Genomic DNA, 17,920 nt, shown 5'->3' with positions numbered 1-17,920 from the left:
CTTCAGGGTGGGGGGCTGTGAGCTCGTAGGGCTGGGTGGAGGTCTGAGCAGCGTGCTTTTGAATGGAAAATCGGAGTAAAGCACGCGCAGCCCTGCGTTCCTGTTTGCTCTGCTCTTCACGAGTGAACTTTCACGTGCCGTCCTGCGCTTCAGAACTTTCTAGGCGGTGGAAGGAGAAATGCTGCGGCTGATCTCGTTTGGAAGGGAAGCTGCCGTGCGGTGGTGGCTGCAGTTATGGTACAGCTCGGGGCTTCAGCCGTTGTGGTGTTAATTAACGCTGCAGAGTTAATTAATACTGCGGTGCTTCTGCAGAGCATCGTGTAAAGCGTACCGAGTTTGTTTGGGGTTTGTCAGGTGCCTGAGGTCTAGGCTCCAGGAACATGATGTTTGTTGTCAAGTAAGTAGAAATAACCCACGTGTATTACAAGGAGATGATAGAGCTGTAGTTGTGTGTGAGATAACAGTGTGAAGAATATGGGCTGAATGAATGTGAAAATATGTTGCTCCAGAAGCACTTCAGGTGCATGAGAGTGGCTATGAAAACATCCCTGCTGTTGGTGTGATTGCATTATTTGGGTTTATTCAGAATGCTTAGCCCTTTTTTTGAACTAAACTTGGTATTTGTTTAAGTCTTCATATTCCCACTTACTTCACTTTATGTAGATATATGTATATGATGGAGAGAATACTTCTACATGCTACTTGACAAGCTGGCTGTAAGATGTTAACTGTTTCCTAGTGTTGGCTGCCCTCCTTAGGAGAGAAGCCTAATGCAGAACAGCATGAAAGCTTGCAGCTTCTGCTAGATTGCCCTTTCATTTGATGTGTTGCAGCACTTCCTCCTAAGTAAATGAATAAATCCTTTACTGAGAGCACCCTGTAACTTGTACTTAGTCCTTCCTTGTGTTTCCTTTTCTGGCCTTTCATTTTTCTGCCTCTTGCAGTGAACAAAATGGCAGCCTGTTCTTGCTGGAATCAATTCTAAGCAAGGCAAACCTGAATTGATTTCTAGGCATGATGTCAAAGATCTTGAGGCGCCTCCAGATCTCTCCCCACCTACCATAATTTCTCTTGCAGTCCATCTGTTTTATGGCCAAGAAGCCTTGCAGTTCTGCCTTTGTCTTCCAAGGACTTCCAGTTCTGCAGGGATCTCTGTGCTGACAAACAGTACATGGTGTTTTCTCCCTTGCTGTTTCTGCAATGTTGTACATTATTTTTAGAAACTGGCGTATTTGAAGTGCTTATTAAAGGCAAGCTTTGCTGTCACCTTTCACACCTAATCTCTTGGTTTGTGCTCCTTGCAGCCCAACCAGGGCAGCTTTTTCTGTTGTGTGTAGGGCTGCAGGTCTGGCTAATCTCTTCTCAGACCTTGAAGTAGCAGTGTATCTTACACACCCCCTTCTTTTTGAGGGGGAGGAAAAAAAACAAACAAAACCACCCACACACAGAACTTCGGCCTGTTGAAAGCAAGGCAGGGCAGTACTGGAGTCTGTCTGACTGCAGAACTAAGCACTTAAGGGGAAAATAATTTTGTCTGCGTCGTATGAGCTGCTGTATGTATGAACATAATTTTATTATATCCCTCTCAGAGGAGCGGTGAGATACTGGTTGCTGAAATCAGTGTTTGGCAATGAAGTTAGTTGTCTAGCTTTGCTGTGGGGTGTAGATCTCCCAGGTCTGCCTTATGAGAGGTCTGTCTGACAGGCGTGCTATGGCATAAAGCTGATGCTGCTGCTAGCAGCTTAATTTCCTTTATCCTTGGCTGGTTGTCCCACTACAACACCTTTTGCCTTTGTGTACTGGGCTGGAGAATCGATGACCGGTTAAAACAGCATGGCAGAAGGGTTTTTAGCCATCTTAAATGGCCTGCCCTGCTCACCATCAGGCAGTTGCTGTGACACAGCAGAGGAGGCAGGATGTGGAAGGTGGAGGGATCTTGAGATGTCAGAGATTCCTCCACTCCTCAGTGGTTTGAACTTTAAGGGATTATTGAACTACCTCATAGAGTAGCCAAGTCTTGCTCAGAAATAATGAAAATGTAGTTTGGAAGGAAAGAGGTGGGGGGTGAGGATGGGGCAGATATCTGTCTTCCTTTTGGTCTCCTGGCAGTTTTGTTTGAATGTATTGACTTGTGACTGTACATCTTTCTTCCATGGCCCTTGTCTTGCATGACGATGCATTGTGCTTATTTTTGCAGGTGTGCTTCCTCTGTAAATACAGTAGCAAAGTGTGGTACTGAGCACAGGGCTTTGCTAGTAAATCTTGTTTATATAGGATCAAGTCAGTTTCAGCTGTTGATTGAGATGCTGCTGAAATAAAAGCTGATAATGCTCTTCCAGTTAAGTTTCTGAAGGGTAGTTATGGTAACTTGTATGATACAGGCACTTCCCTTTGATGCTTAGCTCTGCAGTACCTTAGTTTGAAAGACTTGTTTTATCTGACAGGGCTTTTTTTAATAGAAAGAACTTTGTTAAACTATATATCTAGCAGCAATTCAGCTGTAGTTTGTGCAATATGTAGTGTTAAGAACTGACTCCATGAACCACTCAAATAGATGTGTAACCAAGGAGATGATTAAACTGGTTTTGCAGGCTCTGCTTAAACTGTCAGGGAAGTAACTTTATAAAGAGTACATTCTGGAAGTATGATAGCAAGGAACTTAGACATCCTCTGTGAGGGCCCTCTCCACTGTGTCCTTCCTGCTGCACGTTGTGGTGATAACTCTGATGTATTGATCAAGTCTTTGCAGTGTCATGCCACTAACTAAGAAGGAAATTAGACTTTATGCCCAATGAAATAGGAAAAATAAGTCTGTGAAGCTGCATGATTTCCTTAAGGTCTTGGAATCCAAAGGCAGCAATCCCTTGGTCCTGCATTGTAAGAGTGCAGCTGATGCTGTCTCTTTACGTCCAGTTTGAGTTAGTTTTTACCAGTGTAACTCTGCAGTGCAGTTCCAGGTGTCTGTTTTCAGTGGTCCCATAAATTCCAGGGGAAAATGCTTCAGCCCTCTGACAAGAGTTGGTGAGCAGTGCTGGGGTGGCAGCGAGTTTCTGGAGTGGAAGCTGCCTGAGGGTGAGTGATGTGATGGCACTGGCAGTCTTAACTTTTTCTGGTTAGTCCCTTGTGATAGCAAATGGTAGATTTTCCCTTCTATGCAGATTGCCTGCTGATGTCTAAGAGTGTCTGAAGACTTTATTTAAGAAGGAAAGTTCTTACCTCTGATGTGGAATGGTGGTGTAGTGAAAATGGGAGTTGCTCTCTGGGTGGGAGACCTGAGCTCAACTGTTACAAAGGGCTTGGGGCAGCTGCGTGATCATTGCACCACTGTTGGGAAGTGCTGCATGGAAACTGAAGAACAGAAGTGCAGGGAGAGAATCAGAATTGGAAGCTGGGCTCTTCTGCAGAGGAGGAATCAAATCTTAGTGCAGTCAGTGGCTGTGCTTCTGAATGTTACACTGTGCACCTACACCTGTAGTTGCTGGCAGCTCAAAGCTCCGCTGGAAATTTGTTTGAGGAGTATCTTGTGTGAAAACTGACTCCTATTGCCTCCAGTTTAGGAGTAGCCTGACTTACTACAATATCATCATCTTTGTTGTGTCTCCAAGGATTATGTGAAGTTGAAACTTTCTTCTGTAGCAGTGTCTGTTACAGATGTAGCTTCTAAAATATCAAAAACCTGTGCTTGGCTTTGGATGTTCTCAGGACAATTTTGTGTGGTTTCATGTGCAGATTGTTGCAGATGAGCAGGGAGAGGAGCTTGGCCTGACAAGTGGCAGTGCTGGAGGTGTTCCCAGCCTGAGCTGGGTGTGTGAGTGGATTTTGGGCAGAATTTGGGAATGATTTCATACATAGAAGAGAGCTGTGTAGGATGCTCCTTATAGGGATATAAGCTTGTGAAAACTGCTTTCCAATCATTATAAAGAAGCAAAGATAGAGAAGTGGATTAACTAAAACATAGAGGTTTTAGCTTTTTTAATTAAAAGAAATAAGCTGTGGGAAATTTGAGTAGATTGTACTTGCAGCCTGAAGTGAGTTTCCCCAAGCCTCCAACTCAGCCAGGGTTGGCTGGGAAATGGGAAGCTGTGGGGTGGGTCCCTGTGGTTGCATCAGGAGCACTGATGTGCAGAGCGAAAGAGCTGCTGCCTGTGCTTTGTGGGGCATTGGTGGACCTGACTGGTTCTACCTGAATGCTGTGACAGAATTTCTGGAGCAACCTTGCATGCAGTATCAGGCTGTGTGGCCTTGTCAGTTAGCCAAGCAAGAAGCACTTTTACCAAAGTCCATTGACCACAGACAGGTATTTCTCAAGGGCTCTAGTTGGGGTGGGATGATAAAGAAGGTAATAATTCCACACGGAGCCTGTACTGCTGTGAACGTTTGAGGGCTGATCTGCATCTTTAACCCAGAGTTCCACTGCTGGTGGTGAGGTCAGCAAGGGGATTGCTTATGTGCTGAGTTGCTGACATCCTGTGCCCAGGCCTGGGAGGAGAGGAGGCATGCGGAATAGGAAAGCAGTGTCTTACTTTTAACCTTGCTATATTTTTAAGAAGCATTTTGTCATTGCTCTCTTGAAACAGTGCAGCAGTTCTATCTGCATGATAGAACTTGAAAGCAGTTACAAAACTTGGAGTGAAATTCTACCAAATCTAGCCCTGTTAGGAATGTGTTTGGTAAGGCAAGATAAAACTCAGCCTTACCTTGGAAGGGCATCCCTGTGCCACCTCACCCGGAGTTGCTTCAGTCACACAGGGCACATCCAGAGCTTTAACGGTTGCTTCTTCAGCAGGTACTTCAGGCTCTTGTTTTTCCTCCTCTTCTGTCCCTGTGGGCCTGGCCCTGCTCAGAGCACGCTGTCTATGCAGGAGGATTTCAGCTTCTGTTGATTCTGATGTTTACTTGACAGCTTTTGTTCTTTGGCTTTGTTCTGTGGTTCCCAATTTGCAGTAAGATCCGTGTGCCTCTGTGCAGTCTGTAACTTCTCCATGCTGACTGTACCCCGTGCATGGAAAAAAAACCCACCAAACAAAACAGGCTTTGCTTATATGTAGGAACACTAAAAGTTTGTGTCAGCTGTTCATGCTGTGAGCCGATTCCTTTCGGCTCCGAGCTGTTTTGGTGCAGTTGCCTGAGCTGTGGGGGAGGGCTGTGGGCATGGATTGAGAGCATAATCCTCGAGGCCATCACTATTGTTAGGGAACAGGCTGTGACTGCGGGTTGCTGTAGTGACAAACTGGACGTGACCTCAACGCGAGTCTCTAAACTGCAGTTTAGTTGGAGAAATAAAACATCCCCTCTGTCATTAGAAGCAAGTTAAAGAATAAAAGGACGGTACATCTAGCATGCAGTGGAGTTGTGGTATACTGGATAGTGCTGATAAGGTGCTGAGACTGTAAATGCTTTTAGCTGCCTGAACATGCTTTGGAAAGTAGGAAATTTGTTTTCTAGCTCAAACTTATGCCCCTACAGGCCTTATTAACTCTTCTTGAGTTATGTTTGTAAGTCTGTGGGACTGCAGCCTGAGGCAGGAACGTATGGGAAGGAGAGAATGTTTAGTTTTATAATCTTGTTCTAGAAGGAATTAGTCTCAGCTATAACTCTGTGGAAAAAAATATTTGGAATGTAATTGAAAGGAGCAGATTTCCTGCTTGCTGTGAGCATTGCACATCTGTCTTTGGTGCAGATAAAATGATGAGCAGCATGGTAGAAGTCTTGCTTTCTACATCCACCTAAAGGTGCAGTAGTTGAGTCATTCTTTTTATCTATCATTTTACTTGCAGAGATCTTTTGAGCTCGAGTTTGTCAAGGTCTGCTGTGTTTTAGTTAGGATGATATGCTGGGCATCCCATGAATTAATTGGTGTGATGTTTTATTTCTATAAGATTTGTGTTAGATTTTTCTGCTTTGATCGTCCTGTTAAATTAGAGATAAAATTAACTGTCTGTTGAACAGTGAGAATTCTTCTGGGCCTGTTTCAGTATCCAGCTGCTCACAGACATCTGCTGAATAGTATCAGTGACTGTTGGCAGTCTGTCTAGAAGGAAGAATGGGGAAGGGGTCTGATGGATGGAGGTACTGGTGTCCTGTGCATGAAATCAAGAGAACTACTGGACCAATGTAGAAGATGGGTTGCTTTGTAGATGCTTGGAAGAGGTAGTTAGTCTTTATGAACTGAATAGAAATACCAGTGTCAACCTGTGGTCTCTAGAGTTCCTCACAAACAAGAAGTAGATTTTTCTGTTCAGATTTTTTAGATACGTAAGTTGTGTTGCTGACATGTTTGTCTGTTCTTGTGTGGGCTGTGGCAGTGGAAGGACAATACTGACGCTCCTGCAGCACGATCTGCAGAGCTTGTCCATGTGCTCCTCCAGTGCACAAGCATCTGTTTTGTATTAAATACACCTTCAAGTTGTATGTCTTTTCCCACTTTCTGAGCTGTCTTAACCAGCCAGAAGCAATAAATAGCAGAGCTGAGAAGGTAAGTTTGTACCTCTTTCAGTGGTGTGACTTGGTGTCTCACCTATTGCCAGAAAAGCTTGCCCTCTCAACTGAGAAGCTGCGCGTTGCTCATGTGTGTGCTGGCTTAACCTCTTTCCCTTTCTTATTTATTCAGATAATGGAGATGAAATGGCTGCTGTATGTGACTCTGCTAGCTCTTGGAACTCTTGCTGCCCAGGAGCATGATGTGGGTGATGATGATGGTGATGATGTCATTGATATTGAGGATGACTTAGATGATGGCGTTGAAGATGTAGAAGATTCAAATCCTGAAAGCAGCACGCCTCCTCCAGCTCCAAAGGTTTGGCATAGGTGTTCTTTAAAATGTAATTACTGCTTGTGTTTTGGCTACTGTCACTCTGATCAGAGTTGTCTTTACTTTGCTGAAACTTAATGTATAGTGATGCTGTTAAAGATCACTAACAGGGAGTAAGGTTTGGAATTAAGCTTAGCTGCTTCCTTGCTATTTTCATTTGACCTGCATCTTCTTCCTCAAAGACTTCAATGAATATTTGAAAACTGGTGTAATTATCAGGAATTAATGCTAAAGTTTCCAGCTGGATAAAATCTTCAGTTTTTGTTGCAGAGGAGAGCACAGTGGCTCAGCATAAGCAGCAGTGTTTACATCATTTCTGTATTTATGCTGCCAGAGTGTTCTAGGTGCTGTACTGTATAGATGTGGGATGTGAGCTGTATATGCCAGTACTGCTTTAGAGAATGTGCCTTGAAAGGTACATGAATGCCTCTCTTTTTCCCTAGGTTACTTACAGAGCACCAGTCCCAACTGGTGAGGTGTATTTTGTGGAGTCCTTTGATAAAGGAACTCTGGATGGGTGAGTATAATGTGAGGGGTGACTGAACAGACAAAATCAAAGTATTATTGGAAAGGGAATTCCTGGTGCCTGTTACTGAAAATCAACTGGCAACACGTGGGGAGAATTACAGCAGTGACTATGTGGTCCTGGTTGTTGAAGTGATGAGAGAAACTAGTTTTTGCTTAGGTACTAGCAATAACAGGAAGATAAGTCATATTTTATGTATGCTTTAATCTTTCTCACCTGACTTCATGTACTTCAGGTAATGTAAGCATAATGAGGTATTAGAAACTTGAATATTGGAATTTCTACGGAAGTGAGACTGAGGCTGACGGAGTGAGTGATCCTACATAAAGATGAGAACTTTGCAGGCTTGGGATAGAGCTCAGGGGATCGAGACACTGGGGTGTAGTCATAGGACAACAAAGGCTATTTTAAGAACAGGTTTTTTGTGTGCATAGTGAAAAACTATGGGTTTCTTACTGTTGGATGCTTGTCTTCTAGATGGATCCTTTCCAAAGCCAAAAAAGATGATACAGATGATGAAATTGCCAAATATGATGGTGAGTCCTACCCATATTTTGACTTAATAGATGCTTATAATGTCAATTTGCCTTATACAAAGAAGAACTGTAAGTCTGTTCTGCTTGTTCCTTGAAATTACGTTCATTGAAGAAAATGGGAGAATGTGTACATGGTTAGCAATATGAAGCATGATGCTGATTCAGGCAAGGTTCAGATAAAATTTCCACTTTGAGGTTTTAAAATAATTTTTAGTGAAGACGTTCATCCCAGTAACTTCAAGGCACCCTGTACAAAGTCAGTGATGACTTTCTTGCTTAGGATTGAGCTAAGGCAAGATTGTATCAAATGGGTTTTGATAATATTTGGTTAATTTTCCTCCAGGTAAATGGGAAGTCCAAGACATGAAGGACACTAAGCTTCCAGGAGACAAAGGGCTTGTATTGGTAACACGAGCCAAACATCATGCGATTTCATCCAAGCTTTCAAAGCCTTTTGTATTTGATACCAAGCCCCTTATTATACAGTAAGTAAAAGATAACTTAGTGTTCTACCAAAAGTGACATGATAGCAGGCTGGGGTTCGTTTTGTAACTGAGCTTTTGTTGGCTGGGGGGGGTCTAGGTGACACAAGATAGACTGTAATGTATCATTATGCAATTTGAATAGGAGCAAAATAGCAATCCGGATTCCTCAAGTGGGAAGTTAGGAACAGAGTGACCCCCTCTGAAGCCTGAGGAAAAAAGTCTCTGAAAAATAGAGTTGGTAATTAGTCCCTGGACTTGTATTTCTTGTACTCAGCAGAACAGGCAACTGGTTTCTGTACTGTTGATTGTAGAAGTCCATGTCCACTTGGACAAGAGCTTGTCTATATGTTTGTCACTGTGTTTATTCAGTGAAGTGTCCCTGTTTCGAAGGGAGAGTGGGCAGAGTGTTAAGGGTGCACTTGTTTCCACCTTCCTTTGTTCTAGTGCATCTGTTGAGGAAGATGAACAACTTGTCTACCTTTACTGGGCCATGAGTGATGTAGAGGAATCTGCTTGCATGCATGTTAGACTAGTAAGCAGGAAAAGAATCTTTCAATGACAGCAGTTGAATTGTGGGATATTACCTACGTTATCAGTTTTAAACAGCTAGTGAGCTAGTTCTTATTTGTACAAGGTAATGATTTGGCCACTTTACTTTGCACTACTGTTTAGTTTTGGCTCACAATGCATGGCTAAAAATAAGTTGAAGTGGTCATTCACTTCAGCTGCTGGCATTGAGAGAGGTTTGAGCATGCTTAGCCTATTCCTGACAGACATGCTTTGCCTTTTTCAGACTCCTTGGCATCTCTAAATATACTATTGTATGCTTACAACCCTAAAGGGAGTTCTTCTAGGATCCAACTGCTCGCTTCAGTCATCTTGCAAATTGAGTTGTCTGTCTGCCACAGTGGTTGAGTGGAAAATAATTGGTTCCCCTTAATCTCTGTTGCAGTCTTTTACATACTTGAAAAACCTTTCCTTCCCTCTACTTCTGGATCATAATCTTCTAGATTAGTGCTCAATTCTTTTAATCTTTTCTGTCAGGTTAAGTCTTTTAAATCCTCGATTCTCTTCTTTTCTCAGGCCCTCTTGAACATCTGCTTAGTCTCTAGAGTGCAGCATGTGTTTTTAATATTCACTCTTAATTTGAAACAAACAAAACCAAAATCGCCTTACTCTGCAATTTTCAAGTATAAGATCAGTCATGTATTATGAAGGTAAATGTTGCTTGTGTATAACATGTTCTTCACTTCTCTGTCCAAATAAGGTATGAAGTAAATTTCCAAAATGGAATAGAGTGTGGCGGGGCCTATGTGAAATTGCTTTCAAAGACACCTGAATTGAACCTGGTGAGTGCTGCTAATGCTGTTATCCATGGAACAAGGCAACAAAGCTTTTTTCTTTCTAGAGAAACCACTTTGGTGAAGGCAGTGGGGTGTATTTAGGGCCTGATCTTCAAAATACTTTGTGCTCATTGATTTCAGTATTTTCAGCTGGAGATGGGAAATACTGAAATTTTCTGGCCTCTTGACTACATGTACCCAAGTTCTGGGTATTACGAGTAGGACTTCACTACATATCCAGAAGACTACTTGGCTATCTGGCCAGTTTCATGTATGCATTGAATCTCACAATAGCATTTACCAGAACAAATAGACTTACAATTATTATATTCAGTTAAATCTGAAATTGAGGCAGTATATAGCAGCTTGTGTATAAACGAAATACATCTCGGCTCCACTTTTAATGCTGCTTATTCTTCATGTGAAAGAAAGTCACTGGACTGGCTGATAGTATCTGATATTTCTGTTAGTGGCTTTTTAGTCATTTTTGTAGTGTAGGGATTTGCTTAAAAATACATAGTTGTCACTGTGTAATGATTTACTTGCCTTGTTAATAACACTTGTACAGCAATTCTGTACAGCCAAATCTGGAAAGTAGAGACCAAAGGTGCAAAATAATGATGCTAGGCTAATTCTGGTCTTCTCTCTAGAAGCTTGTAATTGTGATGTAAGTTTTAGTCTGGGAGCCTCACTGCCTTTGATACTAAGTTGCAGAACAGTTTCTAATGCACTGAGAGTTTTTAGGGTAGGCATTAGCTGAAGTTGTATTTCAAATTAATAGCATTAAGTTTTGCATTGTTTTTAAAGGATCATTTCCATGACAAGACTCCATACACGATCATGTTTGGCCCTGACAAATGTGGAGAGGACTATAAACTGCACTTCATCTTCCGGCACAAAAACCCAAAGACTGGCAAATATGAGGAGAAGCACGCGAAGCGTCCAGATGCAGACTTGAAGACCTACTTCACTGATAAGAAGACACACCTTTATACTCTGGGTATGTTGACTGCTAGCTGCTATTCACGTTAATACTACTTCTGTGTTTTCTGAATCAAAAACTCAGTGAACACATGAACAAACAGATCTTTGTATGAATATACCAGGCAGCTGGAAACCACTTGAAAGTTATGAATGCAAAAACTAGTCTTAGTACATAAAGGCTTGTTTCTTCCTTGGGAGAAGTTTTGATTCACTTAAAAAGTCATGAGATCTTAAACTAAACAGATAAAGGAGAACTGTATTTCAGAGTAGTTCTGAGTAACATGGTATGAGAAGTATTTCTGTCACTGGTTATATTTAGACATCATGGGAAAGGTTCTTAATTCTTAAAAATAGTTGCTAGGTAGATGGTAGCTTGGATTAATGAAGTTTGAATTGTACACGCAGGAATGAGTGATACTTAGAAGCACACTTTGTATCCTCTGTGTAATGGCTGTATTTACTTTTTCTTTCCAGTTTTGAATCCTGATAATAGTTTTGAAATTCTGGTTGATCAAATGGTTGTCAACAGTGGGAATTTGCTAAATGATATGTCTCCTCCTGTGAATCCACCCCGAGAGATTGAGGACCCAAATGACCAGAAGCCTGAGGATTGGGATGAGAGACCCAAAATCCCAGATCCAGATGCTGTTAAACCAGATGACTGGTAAGGTGTTGGAAGAGTGGAAGAGAGGGAGGTCTTGGTGTGGTAACTTCAGCCTATCAAAAGTCCTCTAATGACACACAGAATCTTGAGTCCTGCACTTGTGAACTTTTAGTTACAGGTTGGTTTAGTAGCAGTGCAGTAAATAAAGGCAGAAAGGATTGATGTCCTGTAGGAATAACTGTTCTTGTGCTGCCCACAGATAAAGACTACTGAAAACATTCATGTTAGCCGATGTACTCATCTTTGATTTGCTTAAAAGATAGGATGAAGGTGTAAGTTATTTGTGTAATGTGTAGTTAAGTGACTGAAATACCTGAGCCTATGGCAGAAGCTGATGCTGTTTTTTTGTTCTTGAGCCTGTGCTCTATGAATCATAGACTTGATTGCAAGCTCAAATATATGTTTCCAGTGACCATTAGACATATGGGATTTGCTGTAATGTGCCCTTTCTAGATTAGTATTAAAAAATACTGTGTATTAGCTGGAGCTATTGACTGTGCTTTGGGGTATCTGTAAGGTAACAGACTGCAAGTTAAAACATGGTGCTGTGTGTCAGAAGTGAAGCTGGCTGATAAATCAGTGGGCTTGCTGAAAGTCTCAGAATCTTGCTGTTAGGGTTGGGAATTTTTTTTGCATATTGTGTTAATATATTAAATTCCATCTTCAAGGGATGAAGATGCTCCTGCAAAGATAGCAGATGAAAATGCTGTGAAACCAGAGGGCTGGCTGGATGATGAGCCAGAATACGTAGCAGACCCTGATGCTGAGAAGCCTGAAGATTGGTATGTTTACTATGTGTTACAAGTGTGACAGGCGTTCTGGTTTTGACAAATACAAGAATAACTGGTTTATTGTTGTTTGCGAAGAAAGTTGTCAGTGTAGACATCTTCTTTCAAAAGTGGAAGATGGAATTACTCCAATTTTATTCTCATTTATCTGTATACTGGTGAACTGTTTTGTTCAGATTGCAAGCTGAACAGGTCAGGGATGTTCATCTTCCAGTTTTACCATTCTGGAAGGCATCTGTGCTCAGTGACTAGCTTTCAGTGAGCTTCTGTGCTTTCAAGCTACTTGAAATACTTACTCCTTCTGCAGTGTTATTATCTGTGGAATTATGTTACATTTAGTTTCAATATCTCCATTTTAAAGTAGGAATTTTAATTTTCCCAGAAATTACATATGCTCCAAGATTTAGTTTATATAAGGGGACAGACATGAAGACTGGGTTTCCCTTTCAGGGATGAGGATATGGATGGCGAATGGGAGGCACCTCAGATTGCAAATCCGAAATGTGAATCAGCTCCTGGCTGTGGTACCTGGCAGCGACCAATGATTGACAATCCAAACTACAAGGGCAAATGGAAACCTCCTATGATTGATAATGTGAACTATCAGGTTGGTTTTATTATTGTGTAAACTCCTGGCCAGCACAGTGTTTCTTTTCCAAAAGTCAGAATAATTCTAAGTTCAGCAGATGTCATTAATAATAAAAAATACTGTTATGATCTTACTATGTTTTCAAGTGAACTGTTTCAAAGTGCTTGCTTTCTTGGCTTTACTTTTAACTCATGAAACTTGATTTCCCAAATCTGTAGAGAGTTTATACCTATAAACATTATATACCTATAAACATTATAATTTAATGTAATGAGTTTTTCTTCCTAGCTGAAATGGACTGAAAACTAAAAATGCAAACTGTATACCCGTAGGTAAGGCTTGAATATCTTTTGTCTTTCCTAGGGGATATGGAAACCCAGGAAGATCCCAAACCCAGATTTCTTTGAAGACTTGGAGCCTTTCAAGATGACTCCCTTCAGTGCTGTGGGACTTGAGCTATGGTCAATGACATCTGATATCTTTTTTGACAACTTTATCATCTGTACTGAAAGAGCTGTGGCTGATGACTGGGCCAATGATGGATGGGGACTGAAAAAGGCAGCTGATGGTGCTGCAGAGGTGAGAAACAAAGGCTTAATTGTGTGCTTCTGACGGAAACAGCACTGCTGCTATTTTAGCCCCGACTTTATTAGTGTTGATCAATATATATCTTTAGGTACCAAGTATTAAATACCATGTTTGGGGATGCAGGAAGCCTATTTGAAAAAATTTGTTTCAGACTTAACTGCTGTGACTTGCTGGGTTTTAATGGTTCATTGTATCTTACAGCCTGGTGTTGTGGGCCAGATGATGGCAGCTGCTGAAGAGCGTCCTTGGCTTTGGGTAGTGTACATCCTCATTGTGGCTTTCCCAGTGTTCCTTGTAGTCCTTTTCTGCTGCTCTGGGAAGGTATGCATTTCCTCTGATAATAAGTATAGTATTTAAGAAGTGATTCAGTGTAATGTGCCTTAACTTTACAACTAACACTTTTTTTTTAGAAGCAGCCAAGTGCTGCGGAGTACAAAAAGACTGATGCACCTCAGCCTGATGTGATGAGTGATGAGAGAGAGGAAGAAAAGAAAAGGAGACAAGGAGGAAGAGGAGGAAGCAAATGAGGAGAAGCTAGGTAGGCAAAATAGTCAATCGTGAGACAAATGGAGTTCTCAATCTGAAAGAACAAAAGAGCAAGATGGGCAGACATAGTATCAAGCCAAAGGTGAACTGAAGGTGCAAATCTAATGGCAAGAAAATGAATGAGATTTCTTCCTCTCTTCCTTAGAGGAGAAGCAGAAAAATGATGCTGATATAGGAAGTGCTAGTCAAGAGGAAGAGGAGGAAGAAGAGGAGGACAGGAAACGTGCATCAGAGGTAAGAGAGCACTTGATTTTTGAGGAAAGCCTTTTTCTATACCAAGAAAAAATCCACAAGCTTAATTAACCTGGTTCATATGGTGCTCCTTTCCAGTGTCAGAACTCCAGAGAATTTAATCCCTCTCAAAATAGGAATTGCTGTGGCCAACCTCAGCAAAGCAGGGAACATTGTGAAAGGAAGGCACATGCCATAGACCCTGCATTGTGGGAAGAGTAGGATTGTGTGGAATGCATCATCTTGAGGCAAAAGGCTCATTCAGCTTTGTGTGTAGTCAGGATGTGACCTTTTAAGTGCTCCACACTGACATAATGGCTGACTTAAAAATGGGTGGAGTGTTGCTTGAACTTAAAGGCATTTGTGCAGCTGCAGCAGTACTTGGAGCAAATAACATAAATTCACTGTGAAAATAAGGAATTGTCTACCCTGCATGGAAAGGAAGGTGTAGTAACAGCAAGAGATCCTTCCAAAATCAATTGTAATGTGGAGTTGCAGAAGTAAGTTGTTTGTAAGATTGTTTTAAATGGCTTTTGGGAATAAATTTAGATTTTCTTAATGTTTTCACACCTCACTTTCTTGCAGGAGGAGGAAACTGTGAATAGATCACCCAGAAACAGAAAGCCAAGGAAAGATTGAAAAAAAAAAAAAAATCATAAGAACTTAATCTGTATGAATTTTTTTCCAAAACATGGTTCTGGGAGAGGACCTTGGACACCTTACATTGAAACTTGGACAAACCTCAAGATTTCACCATCCACAGGTTCCAGTCACACTATCCAATGTAATGGAGTGTCTAGCAGTAAAATACTTGCAATCCATCTGTTATAAAGAACATCATTCCTGTAGAAAGAATGCATTTAATATAATGGGCTGTGGATTTTGGAATGTAACATGACTAACCTTTTCACTTTTGGTTTTAAATATTTTTTTGTTTTTATGTAGATTGGTAGAATTTTACCAGTCTCGTATCTTGGCTTAATTTAATCTGTTAATTAGTGAAGAATAACAACGAATCTTTAAATGCTAGATGATAAAAAAAATGCAGTTTCATAACTAGTTTTTTTTTTTTTTACAAATATGCAAACTCCTATGTCGTGTCTTTCTATCCCTAAAAATTTGGTAATTATTTGAAGAAAAGTTGTCAATACATTTGACATTGCCTCTTCCCTCAAAGGGAAAAAAAAAAAGGAGAGGGAGAGAAGATCATGTGTGGGGGAAACCAGTAGTTAAACTTTGTTCCTGGTGGGAGCTGGGAGGGAAGAGGAAGGGGTTAGTTGGTCGGTCTATGGAACATGCACTCTGCACACGGCTAAAGCCCAATTGAGTGTTGACAAATGATGTAGGATTTGGAGTGGGTTGTCTTAACGTGGCATTTAATCCTGCAGACCTTACAGTTAATGGATTTTGTTAGTTCTTCAACTCTTTGTAAAGTTAACAGGTTGTTGGGGGGCAGAGGGGTAGTGTTAGACTACTCTCCCTTTTCCCCTCTCTTCAGCCACTGATACTTTCCTTTCTCTGTGACTACACAGCTTTTTCTGAGTGCAGCTTTGCCTCAATTGCTGGAAGTGCTTCATGTTCAGCTCATTGTCAAACTCTTTATTTTTATAGCTAGGCCTACTCCAGGGTCCAAGCACTGGATAGGACAGTGTCTCATATCCTCACTGTTATCACTGTATGTATTCCTATAGGAATGGGAGAAATGGTTGATAGAGAAGTTGAACCGAGTATTTAATAAGGAAAAAATCCCAAGATGTCAGTATTTGTAGGTGGGGAAAGAAGCATGTGGAATATCTTAAGTGGTATGTGAAACTGTTAAGTCTTTCATCTGCTTTTCATGTAACAAATGCATCCTAAATTATATTGTGAATGTTAGGGAGTTTCAATTCCAGCTGAATAAATTTTTTTAAAGCGTTGTGTCTACCATATTATACTGTTTCAGACACTTGTGGAATGCTGGTGGTCACTACAAGAGCATACCTCTGAGGGTGAAATCTATGTGACTTCATCACACTGTACCAAATATGTTGGGGTTCAGTTGTCTATACAGATAAGCTTTTGTTTGTTTAGAGTGAAATTAAATGTCCTGAAATTACTTCTCTTGCACTGAATTTAAACACTCCAGTGTTGTTTGGTCATAGCTGTAGTATGGGGAATAATTCCCAGGGGCTGTGGGGGAGGGGGTTGGGTGCTCCAAACCTTGCAAACAGTCTAAATTACTAAAGGCTTGGGTTTTTTGTTTGTTGGTTTTCTTTTCTTTTGTACAAATACCTTTTTGCTGCCTGTCCTTACGTTGTATCCCTCGTTTGTTGTGTTTGAAATATTAGTGACCACAAATGCATAGCAGGATTTCTTGATAAATTTTTTTTCAGCAGTGTGCAAATAAACTATTGTAAGCAGGATACTGGAAGTAATTTCAGACTTCTGTTGGGAGCTATTGCATGTTTAGAATGCCTTTGCCTGTTGAACACCGGGTAAATACTGCTCCTGACTGCCAAAATAGCTTATACTCTGACATGGGAGATGTCATAGCTTAAGCATTGCTTTTAGCTTGTTCTCAGGACTGTACTTCTATCAAGGAGCAGCTGCTATTTATGACTCAGTCCGTTGAGATGAAGTTTATGTAAATGGTTTCAATTCAGCTAACATTTTGAGCATAACATAATTCTACTAATCCAATGGTTTTTATCTTAATATGCAAATTGCCTTAAACTCCCTAACAATTCATGTGCATACGTGTTCTTTCCCAGCATCACAATGGAATTTGAGATCTGCTGTCAGCTTTTAAAACAATACTAAGGCGAAATGTAAGTCTACATTTGCTTTGCTAAATCTCTGAAGAGGTCTGTCTGCATGCTATGGCTTTTTTTTTTTTTGATACCATAGTGTATGCTTAAATAATCTCTACAATAAATTAAGACTTTCTGAAACAGCTAGAAAATGCAGGTGTCACTTCTTACCCTGCCTTCTGCATGGGGTGGCTGTGTTCAGCCTCAGCATTGCTCTGTTAAAGCGGGGGAGGAAAAGATAGCTGTGTAAGCTGAACTCGTGTGTCTGGGCTGAGGGAGGGGTTCCATGAGGAAGGGGATATAATTGTACAGAAGATAGAACACAACTGCTATAAAATGGTTTTTCTCCTAGCACTGCTGTTCAGAGAAGAGTTGATGTAAGTAGTAAGCAAGCTGTTGTTCTGGCTGGGGCTCGTAGCAATGCATCCTGGCTTGTTGCTGTGATGCACCGAAATGTAGTCGGATCGTCTGTTTTAAGATGGGCTTCTGGGTGCCTCGGGTCATCTCTTATCTTCCGTGAGCCCGTGTGCTGGGTCCCTGTGGGGCTCGAGGTCGGTCCAAGCTAGCCCTGGTACCGCAGCGGGGGCCCGTGGTTGTTCTTAATGCTGCAGAAGCGGGGCGGGGTGAATTGTTGCAGGACGGCGCTTTGCTTGGTAATTGGCCGAAGTTTCAACCCTCGGAATGAAATCCTGGCGCTCTCGCCCTGAGCCCCCGAGGAACAGCGGCGCCCCGCCTCCCGTCAATCACCGCACGCTCCATCTTTCCCTGTCCCGATTGGCTGCGCCGCCTTCGCCCCGCCTTTTTTCTTCCCGTGCCTTTTAAACGCGCCGCAGCCCGCCCCCTGCCAGGCTCTCTCTCCACCTACGCCTCGGCCGCTTCCCTTTGCGCCTCCGCGCCTTCCTATTGGCTGAGAGCGCCGTCCCTCACTGCTCGTGACGCGCGACGCGCCGTGACGTCGCCCGCCACCCAGGAAGCTCCGCCTATTTATTCTCAACTCGGCTCTTGAGGGGAAAAACAATTTCAAGATGGCGGCGGCGCGG

At 41.8% G+C, this 17,920-nt stretch overlaps 1 protein-coding gene across 1 annotated transcript; it reads left to right on the top strand.

Annotated features, from left to right (window-relative positions):
• Positions 1 to 6,583: 6,583 nt before the first annotated feature.
• Positions 6,584 to 14,744, top strand: CANX (calnexin). The gene is given in 15 exon segments (XM_003210435.4): positions 6,584 to 6,796; positions 7,255 to 7,328; positions 7,815 to 7,873; positions 8,217 to 8,358; positions 9,626 to 9,707; positions 10,509 to 10,701; positions 11,160 to 11,349; positions 12,018 to 12,131; positions 12,588 to 12,744; positions 13,090 to 13,305; positions 13,516 to 13,635; positions 13,725 to 13,804; positions 13,806 to 13,852; positions 14,006 to 14,094; positions 14,677 to 14,744. Coding segments are annotated over 15 exon segments (1,800 nt in total). The 5' UTR covers positions 6,584 to 6,613; the 3' UTR covers positions 14,731 to 14,744.
• The last annotated feature ends 3,176 nt before the right edge of the window (positions 14,745 to 17,920 follow it).

This window comes from Meleagris gallopavo, chromosome 15 (assembly GCF_000146605.3).
Source record: "Meleagris gallopavo isolate NT-WF06-2002-E0010 breed Aviagen turkey brand Nicholas breeding stock chromosome 15, Turkey_5.1, whole genome shotgun sequence".
NCBI lineage: Eukaryota > Metazoa > Chordata > Aves > Galliformes > Phasianidae > Meleagris > Meleagris gallopavo.
Note: the sequence above shows the minus strand (reverse complement) of the source record. Positions and strands in the feature narration are given on the sequence as shown.